The following is a 16,844-nucleotide window of genomic DNA, read 5'->3' on the forward strand; positions in this document are numbered from 1 at the left end:
TCCCAGCAGTACGAGGAAGTCCCCAGAAGGTATGCCCTCTAGCACCCCTTCCAGGGACTCCAATAAGTATGCCAACACCCACTCGGTGCCTCTCACCGGGGGCAACTCCAGAGTGGTACAGAGTCCAGCCCCTCTCAAGGAGATTGGTTCCAGAGTCCAAGCTGTGCGTCGAGGTGAGCCCGACTATATCTAGCCGGAACCTCTCAACCTCGCGCACAAGCTCAGGCTCCTTCCCCTTCAGAGAGATGACATTCCACGTCCCAAGAGTCAGCTTCTGTAGCCGAGGATCGGACCGCCAAGGTCCCCGCCTTCGGCCACCACCCAACTCAATCTGCACCCGACCTCCTTGGCCCCTCCCATAGGTGGTCAGCCCATGGGAAGGGGGACCCACGTTGCCTCTTCGGGCTGTGCCCGGCTGAGCCCCATGGGTGCAAGCCCAGCCACCAGGTGCTTGCCGTCGAGCCCCACCTCCAGGCCTGGCTCCAGAGGGGGGCCCCGGTGACCCGCGTCCGGGCAAGGGAAAACGCCATCCAAATTTTTTATTCATCATAGGAGGTTATGTTGAACCGCACTTTGTCTCATCCCTCACCTAGGACCAGTTTGCCTTGGGTGGCCCTACCAGGGGCATAAAGCCCCGGACAACAGAGCTCCTAGGATCACTGGGACACGCAGACCCCTCCACCACGATAAGGTGGCGGTTCGAGGAGGATAGCATCCATGTCTCGCAACCATAGAGCAAATAGGAAGCACCAAGACTCTAAAGACTGGGACCTTCGTCCTTTTGCATAGATATCGGGAGCGCCACATACCCCTTTCCAGCGACCTCATGACCCCCCCATGCTCTCCCAATCCATCTACTGACTTCATAGGAAGAGTCACCAGAGACATAAATGTCACTGCCAAGGTAAGTAAACCTCTCAACAAGGTCGACACTCTCTCCGCAAACAGACACATTGCTGATGGCTGTGCCCAAGAGGTCATTAAAGACCTGGATCTTGGTTTTTATCCAGGACACTCGCAAGCCCAGGCACTCACGACTCCTCGCTCAGTCTCTCAAGCGCCCTGATCAGAGCCTTCATTGACTCCACGAAGATCACAGCATCGTCAGCACAGTCAAGATCCGTGAATCTTTCTTCACCAACAGATGCCCCACAGCCGCTGGACCCCACGACCTTGCTCAACACCCAGTCCATACAACCATTGAATAGAGTAGGAGCAAGAGCACACCCCTGACAAACCCCAGAATCAACTGGTAAAAACGCAAAGGTTCTGCCTCCACTGTGCACAGCACTCACAGTACCAGTGTACAGTGTCGGATGGTTTAGTACAGTATATATCACACCAACAAAATTCTGTGCCTACAACCCTAAATGTACAAGCAGAATTTCAAAAGATATCTGGACTCAAAATTAATTTGAATAATAGTGTGCTTTTTCCAGGAATTCTCTAGCAAACAACACTAGATTGGACACCTTCCCTTTTACCATTGCAGATCAGTTTAAATACTTAGCGGTCAACATCATAAGTAAATATAAAGCTCTTTTTCAATAAAATTTTGTGTTTGCATGGACAAAATTAAACAAGACATGCATAGGTGGTCTAACTTCCATCTTACTTTAGCAGGGAGAGTTAACATTGTCAAGATGAATATACTCCCAAAGCTTTTGATCCTATTTCAAAACATCCCCATATACATTAACAAATGTTTTTTTAAGAAATTAGATTCAATCATAACCTCATTTATTTAGAATTCAAAAAACCCACACTTTCCATAGGCAACCCTACAATGACCTAAATCAGAAGGCAGCATGGCTGTACCTAATTTTCAATTTATTTATTGGGCGGCAAACATACAACCTATAAAAACCTTAACATTGACACAAATAGATGAACACACACTAGCTTTGTCTGCAATAGAAATGAAATCCTGCGGTACATCTTTATATTCCTTGCTTTGCACACCAGTAAATACAAGGTGTCGTCAATATACTAACAACCCAATTGTCCTTTTTTCACTAAGAACATGGAACCATAAGAAGCACTTTAAGTTAGAGAATATTTTATTTGTGGCACCTCTTCATGATAACCACCTTTTTCCACTCTCTCGAACGTACACAGTTTTTAATGTTTGGAAAATGAATGGGATTAAATCATTTAGAGATTTTTATATAAATAACTAGGGGGCTCCACCCCCTGCTCGCTTTGCTCGCCAGCCCCTGTGTTTGGTTTACCGGATATACAATACAATTTATTTTTTGTATAGCCCAAAATCACACAAGAAGTGCCACAATGGGCTTTAACAGGCCCTGCCTATTGACAGCCCCCCAGCCTTGACCCTCTAAGAAGACCAGAAAAAACTCCCAAAAAAAAATCCTTGTAGGGAAAAAATGGAAGAAACCTAGGGAAAGGCAGTTCAAAGAGAGACCCCTTTCTAGGTAGGCTGGGCGTGCAGTGGGTGTCCAAAAGAAGGGGGTCAATACAGTACAATACATAGAACAGAATAAATCCTCAATACAGTATAAAAATAAAACTTCTAGAAGTACGGAGTAGAATTTCACATTAGATGATATCACATAATATGATTTGGATTTGTTTTAAGTCCTGGAGACCTCATTCATTAAGCTGCCTCCCCCATTTTGCCATTCCACATCTGAAATAGCGCTAATCCGATGAAAGGACTCCTCATTCCCACGTCCCCATTCATCAGGGATGACTTTACCTTAGGCAGGCAATCTACAATTTAAAGAGATTGTAATTTTCTTGTGAATTGTTGCATATGCATTATTTTCACTTTTACTTTAAATATTTTTGTAAAAACAATACTTGTTTCTTTATTTCCTGCCTCGCGCATGGTTACATCTCCTTCTTCCCAGACGTATAATACTGCTCGTGTTGTGAAGGGTGTTGCGGCTGAACGTACGCTAAGGATATGCCTTTGGATCATTTGCTGTCTATTTGCTGCTTGCTAGCTGCCTTTTCTGCCTGTCGCATGTCATTGTTTTAAGAGCTGGTAGCACATGATGCTTGCCTGCCAAAAGCAATCCAACAACTGCTAGCTTAGAGGTCTGTTGTTTTAAATGATGGCTCACTGCCTGGTCTCGCGTGACGTTGTAAAAGCAATACCTGTCTTTTATTTCTGGCCGCGGGTGTGGTTGAATTCTTTCTTGCAGGATGTATAACACTGCTCGCGTTCGGTTGGGGTAGCTGCTGTCGCGCTGCCCTTCGATCTTTTTAAAGCTTGTACAGCTGCTGTCCTTTTTGCTGCGGCCCTGGGACAATCTCTTGGCACCAAGTCTCATGTTTACGGTCCCCGCGAGACGCACCGTGGCAAGTCTCCTTGGTCTCACTGGTCTTTAAAATGTCTTTCGAGATTATCACGTATCGTAGCGTTGCATTTGCTTTCCATTCCAGGATTTTCTTTTATATATAGAGAGATGTCTTTGCATCCTGTGAACAATTACACTCCAAATTTAGTCTCCTATCAACACAATTTTTGTACTATCTCCAAATTAGAAATTTCGCTAACTGAAATCTGCCCAATTTTTCTCACCTCCCAGCTATTTCTGTTCCAGAAGAGATATTAATCAGTCTTAGGAACTCAGACAGCATTTCTATAATATATAAAAACATTTTAAAATCTCTTCCTTTTAAAGATCCCAGAGTACAGTGGGTAAAGGATCTCTTACTCAACATATCAGAAACAGAGTGGAAGGCAGCTATGCACAGAATTCACTCTAGCTCCATATGTGCAAAGCATTCAATTATTCAATTCAAGCACATCTGTCTTGTTTACAATTGTCCAAAATGATTCCAGGACAAGATCCAACCTGCGAATGTTGTAATCAATCTCCAGTTTCACTGGGCCACATGTTTTTGGCGTGTACCAAATTAACATCTTTCTGAACAAAAATTTTTAAATGCCTATCACACAGCATGGGTGTCACAGTTACTACTAAGCCATTAACAGCTCTATTTGGCATACTCCCAGATGGGCTTAAAGTGGAAAAGGACAAACAAACTGTAATGGCCTTTACTTAACTACTAGCACGTAGACATATCTTGCTCAGCTGGCAGAATCCTAACCTACCTCTTTTAAGTCAGTGGGTAACTGATGTTATATGCTATTTGAAATTGGAAAAAAATCAAATTCTCTGTTCAAAACTTTTTTAAAACCTGGCAGAACCTAATCAATAATATCCTCTTTAATAAAATCCCTTTGTGCATTCGGCTTCTGATGAAGTGCGCATGCGCGGGCACAGTGCGATGCGCGATATTACTGTTAGAGGCGTTTTATGGAAATACAAACCAGTATTACTGCGAGAGGAAATTAAAGGTACACAATACAGTGACGCATATTACAGCCATATAGAAGCCAGTATTACTGTCAGAGGAGATTAAAGGCAAATTACCAATGCGCACGCCTGTATTACCGCCAGAGAAAATTAAAGGTATATTACGGATGTACAAGCCAGCGGATGTACAAGACAGTATTACTGTCACAGAAAATTAAAGACACACAATACACGGCGGCAGCCCACGAAGAACGGTTAGCTCAGCAAGTAAACATCAACAAAAGAAAGGCTGAAAGAAAGAAAAATACGACCAACAAAAAGAATGAGGTTCAAAGTCCCTTGCCATTTAATATAGACTTTTCCTACTAATGTTTATGCACTACTGTAATAGCGCCCGTTATTGTAACGGGCTAAATGACTAGTTTTAGAATAAGACTCCTTTTTCTTTTTACTACTCTGAAAAGTTTTACTCTGGCTGTTGGCCTTACTGTCTTTCTCATGGGTGGGGGTTTGATTTGAAATTAGTTTTGTTAAGTTTTGACTTGATTGTATGGAATGTTATGTTTTTAATAAATTCAATAAAATATAACAAAAGTAACTCATTTATAAGTCATCTACACAAAATAATGAAAGGTTTTAACTTTGACTAATGGCACATACTTGGTCATTTCTGAAAAGGCATCATTTTTCAAAAGTACATTTGTGAGAAAACAGATACTTTTGGGTTTTGTTTATTTACTTTTTGTTATAAATGGGGGCAGACAGAAGATGACACCAAAAGGAACATTAGACTGTGTTTTAAACTGCTGACTGATTATATTATATGAAAGATATAATAAAGTGCTAGTTTATTAAAATACACTCATAATATTTGAAGGCATCCATTCTCAGAACTTTTACTTACTAAATTATTGTTTTTAATTTGTGTTTTTGTATGCTTTTTAAAGCTTTTTGTAATAATGAGCTCTGTTAAGACTGTTCAAAATAAACTTTGATTCATCCATTGATAGCTTCTAAGAAAATGCAGCAAGTTGCATTTCTCACTACGTTGTGCAAGTGGCTGCCAGCTTCTGTCTTTACACGTGTCATGAACTTACACCGACCACATCACCTACTATAATTTTAGCAATTACATGCTAAAAGATTCAATTCAAACGTACTTTCAGGTAATAAATTAATCTAAACTATTGTGAACACAGTGCCATTTACTTCAGTTGATTGTATTCTTTCATAATAATGCATTGTATTCTTTCATAATAATCCATCTGTTTATACCTTGCATTAAAGATGTTTGTGTCCCTTGTGTGTCCTGGGTATGATGTTAAACTGCATCCATCCTGCAAGCAGTCTTCCAACTTGCAGGGAAATCATGGGGGTTGGTTGCAGGATTGACACTCCAGCCACCATAAAAAAACTTCACATAGCTCTCCACGAGAGTAGCTGTGCTGTAGCCGCCCGTAGGAAGGCTGCTCTCATCATGAAGGGGATGGGGGAAAGCCCTCGGCAGCCCCATCCCTGGAAGAGTTGAAACCGTTAGAGAGTCAATGGGGCCAGGCCTGTTGGGAATCAGAGCTGGTGTGGTGCTGAAGTGTCACCCGCTGCACGGCAGAACTCTGGTCCCAATTTGAGGTGGCCCATCCGAGTAGGCACGTGGAACGTCTTATCTCTCCGGCATGATGGTCATCTTCCTCTGCTGTCAGAGGAGCTGCGTAAACTCCGCATTTCAGTGCTGGCATCCTCTGAGGTGCGCAGACCTATGACTGGCCAGATCACTTTAGGTGGATATACCTTTTATTGGTCTGGTCACTCTGATGGCTGTCAAACTGGGGGAGTAGCTGTTGCTGTAGTGGATTGACTTCTTCCAATGGTATCCAATGTCACTCCTTTCAACAAGTGTATTATGAGACTCTGATTACGGCACTTCCTGGGTGCCTTGTCTGTTGTCTCGGTATATGCTACGACCGAGGTGAGGGAGACTTTTTTATTCGCAACTTCGCTCGGTGGTTGATGGGTGCCTGCGAGGTGACAGTCCGCTGGTCATGTGTGACTTCAGTGTAGCCACTGGCACTGACAGGGCTGGCTAGGAGGATTGTCTTGGTCCCCGTGAGTCTGGTGACCGTAGTGAAAATGCCTCAATGTTCCATGACTTTGCAAAAGGTCAGGGGCTGCAAATTGCTTGATCCTGGTTCCAGCACCCTAAGCCGCATCATTGGACTTGGTTCTCCAGTACTGAGGGTGCGGTGAAGGAGATCGATCACATCCTTGTGGGCAGATGCTGGAAGCTGTTGCAAAACTGCAGGGTCTACTGAAGTGCCCAGTTTGTGAATTCTGACCATAGACTTGTTGTTACTACTAGGAAAATGAGGCTGGACTTGGCCAGACTTGGCCAGACTTCAAGATCAGGCTGTTTCTAATGAGTTTGCACGCAGTTTGTGTGAGGAAGACCCTAAAGGTTGCAGAGCGTTGTGTTGGTGTTACCGGTGTTCCCAGATGGAGATGTTTCGTCTTGCAGGGCATCCTGGATATCATCGAGAGGAGTCACAGCATACAGCTTGAGGCAACTCTGGTTTGTACAGGGAACTGAGAAGGGCGGCTGCGAGGGTTCTGAGGGCAGATAAGGAGACGTTTGTTAGAGGAATCTGTGAGCAAGTAACACACCTTCTGTGATCTAGCAACCCACATTCTGTTTATGGAGGAATCAAAGCATTACGTGCATCTGAATCTGTTCCTCGGAGAGTCACAGTCACGGTGGCTGATGGAACGGTCCTTACAGAAGACACTGCAGTTGTGACCCGGTGGGCTGGCTAATTTGAGCAGCTGTTCAAAGCTGATTCTCCGGCTAAGACGTTTCATATCTCTGGATTTATGGTTCTTGAGGCTGATCCTCCAATTACCTGTGAACCACCCAATCTCACTGAGATTGCACAGGTAGTGAACCAGCTAAAGGGAGGGAAGGCTGCAAGGATCTGTGGTATGCAGGGTGAACGTCTCCAGGCAGGTGGTAAGGCTGACGTCCTGGCATTGCAAGCAATTTTTGCTTCCATTTGGGAGACTGGCAACTGACTGGAAAAGGGGACTTTTCATCCCTATCTAGAAAGGGAGGGGGGATCGCCTGGATTGCGGCAACTACAGGGGAATAACACTGCTCTTGGTGCCAGGTAAGGTCCTTGTTAGGGTCATCCTCAATAGGATCCGTGATCACTTGCTCACCTGCCAGCTACCAGAGCAGTCTGGTTTTACGCCTAACAAGTCTACCATCGACCGCATCCTGGCACTGAGGGTTCTCAAGGAGCGCAAACGCGAATATCGACAGAGTTTTTTTGCAGCCTTTGTCACTTTTCGTAGTGTTCGACTCGGTTCATCAAGTTACCCTGTGGAATATTCTGAGGGTTCGCGGGATCCCCTCAAGGTTGTTGGATATAATGGCTGGCCTGCACACTGGTACTGTGAGTTCTGTGCGGTGTGGAGGCAGAACCTCTGTGTTCGTACCAGTTGATTCTGTGGTTTATCAGGGGTGTGTTCTTGCTTCTACTCTATTCAGTGCTTACATGGACTGGGTGTTGGGCAAGGTTGTGGGGTCCAGCGGCTGTGGGGCATGTGTTGATGAAGAAAGATTCACTGATCTTGACTTTGCTGATGGTTCTGTGATCTTCACGGAGTCAATGGATTCTCTGATTGGGGCTTTCGAGAGACTGAGTGTGAAGTCTGAGTGTCTGGGCTTACGAGTGTCCTGGATAAAAACCAAGATCCAGGCTTTTAACACTAGAATTACCAGAGCCTACGAAAAAACTCGTAGATCCGTCCCACCTTAAATCGCTTCTTAAATCTGTTCACAGCTCTCCGCTAGCGTCTTTTGTCTTCTAAATGTGCAGTTTAACACAGCAGCCGGCTATTCCACCACCCCCCCCCCCACCGACTTAGAACTTGCACGAACTTCTCTCAGCTCATGCCTTGATTGATTATCTGGGAGTGAAGTGGAGTTTTAGAGTGGAAGTAGTAAATCGTTATTTGGAACACACGCATTTCATGTGTGTTGCGTTTCTACAGTAATCTGTGTAAACACATTTTTAAAACAGAAACGTTCTTTATATTCTAGTAGCAAATGACAAAATGTAGGCATAAACTATATATTGTATGAAGCCTGAAGTCCAAATATCAAAGAAACACTTTCACAAAAGGTACAAAAAAAAAAAAAGCCGCCGCCAAGAAAAACGCCTTAGTATGCGACATTGACACTCATTTACTATGACTGCCGCCGTGGCGCAACAGTATCAGTTGCTGACTGGGAATCAGAAGGTCACAAGTTCGATCCTGCATGACTCCCTTTTGAGAAGTGTTCTTATTTTTATTATTTAGAATAAAAAGATACATATGATTTCAGTCTGTAACAACCGGTGTAATTTATGATATTTGTAAAGGTTAGCTTTGTTTTTTGTTTTTTTAATTCACTTTTCATTCTCTGTCGCGTTTAGGATCCTTCCCTATCACCCCCCCTCCCCCCATCTGACACTGCTGTTTTCACATAAAGACACGCTATAGTTCTGCAGTGTACTTGTGACTGCATTGTCGTACCAATGCTTGCGAACTGAAATGTCTGCATGCACTTTTCATGGCATTACACGTGTATTTTTTGAGCATGCCCATGTCGCTCAAACACAGGAACATATGTTGATATAAAAGTATAACAAAACAAGTGCACTTTTATTCACGACTATAACCGAAGAAAAAGAAAGCAAGTTACAGTAGGTGGTTGATATGACAGCTTGCGTGGTGCAATGCTAAGAACTGCTGATTTCCATTCCATGCTATATAACTGTTAACATTTGAATCTGATGATTGCATATAGCGCTGTCTTATTCAGTGTGCGCAAGAACATGCAGGTGGCCAGGTGCTGCATGCTACAATGCACATTTAAAAAAAAGAAAGAGACAAATATATGTGACGTTTTAAAGAAATCATTTTATGACGCGAATAGTACCAATCATAAAACATCGTCGAAGTAATGCAATATTATTTGAAAACGAACAGCGTCAGATCGGGTGTGAAGTTATACTGGCGCTGTTAGAGTCAGCTTATTCAGCTTCTGATCTTACTCAAAGTAAAAAGCATGAATTAATCAACAGACATAACCGCAATCGACATTTTAAATTTATCGATTTATAGTGTACACCAATTTATAAATTTTATGTCCGTTTGAGGATAAAAAAAAAACACTTTCTCCAAAGCTGGGAATCGAACTCGGGTCTCTGTAGTATTGTAGGGCTGCTGTGCTCCAAGTCAGCAAATCTTAGCGTTAAGCCACGGAAGATGTTGTATCATCCTTGAACCTTTTGTGAAAGTGTTTATTTGGTATTTGGATTTCAGGCTTCACACATTCTATAGTTTATGCCTACATTTTGTAACATTTATTACTAAAATAGAAAAAAGTTTCTGTTTTAACAATGTGTTTACACAGATTACTGTAGAAACGGAACACGCATGAAATGCGTGTGTTCCAAATAACGATCTATTATTTCCATTCTAAAACTCCAGCAGTTCAGTCAGTCCCAGATAATCAAACAAGGCATGAGCTGGGAAAACTTAGTGAACGTTCTGCGACGGTGGGGGATGGAATAGCCGGCTACTTGCCGCTCGTCTTAATCGGCACATTTAGAAGACAAAAGAGGTGGGAACGGTTTTAAGGTGGGCCGGATCTACGAGTTTTTTCATAGACTCTGGTAATTCTAGTGTTAATGACCTCTTGTGCACAGCCATCTGCAGTGTGCCTGTCTGTGGAGAGAATGTTGACATTGTCGAGAGGTTTACTTACCTCAGCAGTGACATTCATGTCTCTAGTGACTCTTCCTATGTAGTCATGAGGTCACAAGAAAGGTGTGTGTGGTGCTCCTGATATCTATGCAAAACGACGAAGGTCCAAATCTTTAGTGTCCTGGGGCCTCATGTATAAACGGTGCGTACGAACGTTTCCACGCTCAAATCGCAATGTACAAAACCTAAACTTGGCATAAAGCCACGCATATTTCCACGGTAGCTCAAACCCTGGCATACGCAAGTTCTCCGCTCGGTTTTGCAGACTGGCGGCACCCAGCGTCAAAGCAGTGCTACTGTTCCAGTGTGGTTTCCCTTTCATTTTTAGATCCACATCCCTTATGCGGCTTTATAAATACACTGAAATTAACCGTATATTGTTTATTAGTTTAATTCATCTGATTGTAATTAAACTGTAACAGTATATAATGGTCCACAGAATGGTCAAAACTATTCTAAACACAATAGCTGCTTTAGCATTGTTACTATCACTGCACCTTCTTCTTCTTCTTTCAGCTGCTTCCGTTAGGGGTTGCCACAGCGGGTCATCTTTTTCCATATTACTCTCACTGTACCACTCGGAGTATTTATATCACTGTATCTGAGTGGGGAATCACAGCTGTACAGCAGCTGATTGGAAAGAGAATTATCAGTATACAGCATCAAGCACACGCTGCCTCAGCCATGCTATCTATTGAAGTGCTCTCATACGGCAAATGCTTCAGAGCCTTTCCTCACAGTTCAGAAACAGTTTCATCCCAAGAACTATAAACGCACTCAATCAGTCCATCAAGTGCTCTTTGTAGAACTGTTTGTACTTATAAGTACAATTACCTCACTGTAAACTTGCGATAGTTATCATATTGCACAACCTGAGCCACTTTATAAAGCGCATATTTACATATGATGACGATATCATTTTTAAGATGAAATGCAGCAAAATATGTTTATTATATTATACAGATAAAACTTTAACTTAATTTAAATAATCTGTATTGTTAATAATTAAACATGCAAGGACAAGGTATTGCAGCGCTAGTGAGGAGCTGGCGCTCCATTCACGAATTGTTCCTGCCTCGCGCTGTATTCTTGCTGGGACTGACGCGACACTGGAAGGATATAGATGGATAGAATAATTAAACATGTACTACAAAGATATTTCAATGTTCCTTTAACGTTTTGAGGAATATGCGTCCTAAGCTTACAGATGGCTTTACATCTATTACAGAGCTGATTGTGTGGCGATTGGGTATTTGGAGAAAGAAAAGGAAGGACAGGACTTGGGGGTTAGTACGTTTGAAAGAGACAGTATTGCTGCAATAAATTATTTCATCGAAGGTCGCACACATAGCGCAGCAAGCATCCTGCGTGAAGCATGAACAATCACTGTACCACCGTGTTCCCATGTTTAATAACATGATTTAACTCCTATCATCATGAAAATTATATCACGCATACATCTCAGTATTTTAATTATTCAGAGAGCTGTAATATCACAAATGTAATGGATTCTGTGTCATGTCGGAGGAAGAGAAAGCCCGGAAGCACGTAGTGATTCACACACACAGAGCACATAGAAGATCAAATTCAAAACAAAGCATTTAACGTGCTACTTTAGTTACGATGGGATTTGAGCAACTAGTAAATTAAATGATTTTAAGATGAAGTTTATGATGTTCTACTTTAATGACAAAATAAACTACGTGATTAAAGTGGAAATTTAGAGATTAAAGTTGACATTTTGTGCTTTTTTCCCCCACTGTGTGCCTATTTTTTTTTTCTTCTGTACCCTAATAAGCTTTCAAATGACACTTTTCACAGTGACTTTTATATCTGACTTCTTTTTTTATTTCGGGCACTGTGCAACTTTGTGAACTTGAGCTTTCAAGTTTCTCCGACACTCTGTGTCACTTGATCAACTTCCTTTTGTTGATTATATCACTGTTTAAACAAACAAATAGTACGTTTTTCCTTGCCTCCACTTGGTATTCGCTGAAATTCTTCTATTTTTCCCCAGTGTTTTTGCTATTGTCTTTTCACAGAATGCTGAGCTTAAGGACTTTTTATATTGATTTGCATATTCAAAGAGGCGTAATTCTGGGAGGAGAAGGGGCAGGACAGCAGGCATGTGCGTTACTTTTCACGCTGACCGGGATTTGTGTAGCGGATGAACGTGTAGTTGGCGTTCGCACAGATTTATGCATCTGGATTGTTTTGTGCGTACGAACATTTCCACTTTTGTGGTTACACCATGTTATAGTGTGAGTTCTATGCACAGCGTTATACATGAGGCCCCTGGTGCTTTCCTGTCTTGCTATATGGTTGCAAGACATGGACATTATCCAGTGACCTGAGATGAAGACTGCACTCCTTTGGTACTGTGTCTTTTTGGAGAATCCTTGTGTGTATTACCAGAATTGTGTGGGAGCTCATTTATGGCACTACAGCCATGTGGCATAATTCCCCGAGGGTGATCCAGCTCGCAGGATCCTCATTGTTGAAGACCCGAGTGGCTAGACCAGACCAAGGGGACGCCCACGTAACACCTGGCTGCAGCAGATAGAGGGTCATTTCTGGAGGGTGAGACTGGACCACGTGTCTGCATGGAGGTTTGCCAACCAGGATCCCAAGCTGTTTCATTGTGTGGTAGGTATGGTAACCCACTGTACCAGTGCATGCTGCCCGACCTGACCTGTGCCCCTTAGCTTTTTTTTTTTTTTTTTTTTATATAGAGCCTTGTCATGCTTATAAGTGTCTGTGTTGTGTTGAAAGAAGTAAAACAGTCTATCTTCTTTCTAAAGCAGGGGCTGCAGTGCTGGTATTGAACTGAATCTTTCAACATGCGGTTTGGTTACATATATACTCAAAATAATAGCTATGCTGGACTTCATAGTGCTTCTTATAATTATCAGACAAATGTAAAATTGAAAAATAAAGAAATGTTTCTACTAGTTTTATTGATACAGTCAGGTCCATAAGTATTTGGACAGTGACACAGTTTTCATAATTTTGGCTCTGTACACCACCACAATTGATCTGCAACAAAGCAATCACAGTGTGATTGAAGTATAGGCTTTCATCTTTTATTCAAGGGGTTTAACAAGAATTTGTATGACTTGTTTAGAAGAGACTGACAATTTTATTCATGGTCTCCCTATTTTCAGGTGCTCAAAGGTAATATGGACAATATGAGCCATATCAGTTGATTTAATATGAAACTAGTTGTTCTATTGAATCTTATTATGTAATTGTGATATCAGACATATTTTCCAGGCAAAAATATTTCAGTACCTTACAATGAAGCAGTGCTTGTAAATGTTTATTTTAAATACAAATATTTAACATTTTTCTGCATTTACAGTTGTGCTTGAAAGTTTGTGAACCCTTTAGAATTTTCTATATTTCTGCATAAATATGACCTAAAACATCATCAGATTTTCACTCAAGTCCTAAAAGTAGATAAAGAGAAATCAGTTAAACAAATGAGACAAAAATATTATACTTGGTCATTTTTTTATTAAGGAAAATGAGATCTGTTCCGGCTGTGTTGAAATAATGAGCTCTTTATGTTATGCTATTACAAGTTTCTATCTAATGATATACTTTATAAATATAGATTTGTACAATTTACATTTCTAATTATCGTTTTCCTTAATTTTGAAATGTTACACTTTACAAATGTTCTCCCTACTATGAAGATATGTATATTTTTATTGCTGTAAAAGACAAGGAATACAGTATATTTAACAGTCTGTTTTGAATTATGTTGATTTGCATAGTTTTACTGCTTTCATATGGGAATTTTCCTGAGACTATTACTTCCCATCACTCCATACGCAAGCTATTGGGGTGGAGTGGTGGCTCTGAGGCTAAGGATCTGCGCTGGTATCCTGAAGGTTGCCGGTTCGAATCCCCGTCACTGCCAAAAGAGATCCTACTCTGCTGGGCCCTTGAGCAAGACCCTTAACCTGTAATTGCTCCAGGGGCGCTGTACAATGGCTGACCCTGCGCTCTGACCCCAAGGGGTATGCGAAAACTAACAAATTTCTAATACGAGAAATCGTATAAGACGAAATAAAGAGCAAAAAAAAAAAAAATCTTCTCCAGGTTTGGTGTTTGCTTTACTTTGCTGTTGGCTTCTTCCAGTCCATTACTGACATAAATGGTTCCTAAATGGAGATTCAACTCTTTTTTTCGAGTAGTATTTCGAGTTCATCCTAAAAAATATGCATCTTTTTTTAAGTATGACTAAAAATTATTGTTTATTTGCAGTGGATCTGGCATGACAACATGCAGTTTCTTCAGGATAAGAACATTTTTGAGCACACCTATTTTGGGTGAGTAATAATATTTGTTTATATCTGATTTGACATTACTCATTTGAATCAATAGTATTCAATTTGTAGAGCCTGGATGTATGAATAGAGAATATGTAGCTGCGCATAGCTTTATTGCACATACATTTCATCTTTAACATACAGTGCCCTCCATACTGTTTGAGACAAAGACACATTTTTTCATTGATTTACCCCTCTGGTCCACAGTTTAAAATTACAAATCAACATTTCGCATATGATTAAAGTGCACATTCCACACTTCAATTTAATGGTATTTGCATACATTGCATTCTTACCATATAAAAATTACAAAAAATGGAAAAATTGGCATTAAGGGCGATGGTGATTATTAGGCTTGCTTCTGTCTACAAACTACCATTGTTCATCATGAAGTTTAGAGACGAAAAGGAAATGGCTAAGATCCTAAGCATACCACCTCATCTGTTAGACATGGTTATGGGGGTTTTATGGCTTGGCCACAGGTAATGGCACTCTTACCTTCATTGATGATGCAGTTGCACAGTGAATTCTGAGGTGTGTGTAAACATTTTATTTACTCAATTTCCAGTAAATTCCTCCAAACTTACTGGATGACGCTTCATCCAACAGCACGATAATGATCTCAGATGTACTGCTAATGCAGCACAGGCATTTTTCAATACTAAGCAAGTAAACAATTGTTGAACAGTCAAGCCAGTCACCCAATTTAAATCAAGCCTTCCATATGCTTCCATATGCTTGATATCTTCTTAATGGTAATTTCAAATTAAGAAAGCTGAAAATCAAAAGGAGAAAGAGCTAATGTGGTTTGTTCTTCTTTAAAGATAAAACAAAATATGTTGTGAAAAAGATGAAAAGATGCCAGCTTTTTTAAGGCATAATTCCTGCAAGAAAATTATTAACACTTCATTTAGACTGTGACAGGGGTACTTAACTTCATTCCTGGAGTTACACATTGACTGCAAGTTTTTGCTTTAAGTAAATTTTTAATTACATCTCATTTATTTACTATTGAAACAATATGCTTTTTGTGCTTATTAACATATTTGTTATCATTCACAATGCTTAACTGCATATTTTAGTTTTAAACTACATTAAGGTTTTAATTGTTTCCTGTTTCCTTAACCAGCTGTCAGTTAACACTACAATTACCAAAGCCTACGATAAACTCATAATCCCGGCCCACCTTAAATCCCTTCACACCTCTCCGCCAGCGTCTTTTGTGTTGTAAATGTGTCGATCAACACAAGCTGAAAACAGCCTGCTATCCCATCCCCCCACCCATCGCCGCAGTTCAATTCGCAAAGAAGGTTGTAGAGGGTAAATAATATATCGTTAATTTGAATACATACATTTCATGTGTGTTCCATGTCTACCACAATCTATGTAAACACATCATTAAAACAGAAAGTTTTTCATGTTTTAGTAATAATTGACAAAATGTAGACATGAAATGTATAATGTGTGAAGCCTGAAGTCCAAATATCAAATATACACTTTCACAAAAGGTACGAGTATAACAAAACAAGTGCGTTTTATTCAAGGAAGTAACTGCAGAAAAAAAAGTTGTGTTAGGGTGCGACATTGACATGCCCTTTAGCTGCAGGTGGAAGCTCCTGTTGTTACTGTTCTGCCTTTGTCCAGAAACGATTTCATAAACTTGATGAACTTAGTCTCAGAAAGTCTTTCTCCCGTGGGACAACTGGGATCTTTTCCTGAATAAGAAGTAGTATTGCACATGTACTGGAGTGGCATTGCACATGTATTTTATTAGGAAAATAGTGCTTATTTATAGTTGCATAGAGTGCGACAGGAGCTTCCACTTGCAGCTAACGTCACTTCAGTACACATGTATTTTGTGAACATGCTCATGTCGATCAAACACAGGAAGCTCTGCAGTCTACTTGGGACTCTATGCTGTAGGAAGATAAGTAAATAAATCAAGGTAAATAACATGTGATCTGGCTTTTATATAAGTAACATATAAATGTTTTTTTATATAAAGACCATCAGAAATCATAATCACAAGCAGGACTTTGCATGGTACGTTGGCAAGCTCTGTAAGCCCTGCTTTTTTTCTTTGAAGGACACGTGTGGGGCAGACTGACTGGCAGGATGACACCTGACCAGTTGCTACATCCAAACAGTGCCATCTTTCACCTTTACGCCTGGTACAGCTGCATTGTTCTTATTTGTGAGTGGACATTTCTTGCAGGGAGGTGTTCTGTTCTCTTTCTCTGATGTAGAATCCTCATCTGAGTTCACCCCTGTTATAGCACGTCTTTATTTGAAAACTAACAGTGTCAGATCGGCAGGAGAGTGAACATGACTGAGAGAATCTAACTGAATAAAAAAAAAAAAAGCTAACTTTTACAAGTACCATAAATTTACACCAGCTGTTACAGAC

The 16,844-nt window shown here is 41.0% G+C and overlaps 1 protein-coding gene across 1 annotated transcript in view; it reads left to right on the forward strand.

Moving 5' to 3' along the window:
• Positions 1-16,844, forward strand: part of usp34 (ubiquitin specific peptidase 34) — a 723,586-nt gene that overhangs the window by 533,538 nt on the left and 173,204 nt on the right. Inside the window, 1 exon segment of the mRNA XM_051919324.1 lies at positions 14,373-14,437. Within this exon segment, the coding sequence (XP_051775284.1) occupies positions 14,373-14,437 (65 nt within the window).

This window comes from Erpetoichthys calabaricus, chromosome 15 (genome assembly GCF_900747795.2).
Source record: "Erpetoichthys calabaricus chromosome 15, fErpCal1.3, whole genome shotgun sequence".
NCBI classification, from domain to species: Eukaryota; Metazoa; Chordata; class Cladistia; order Polypteriformes; family Polypteridae; genus Erpetoichthys; species Erpetoichthys calabaricus.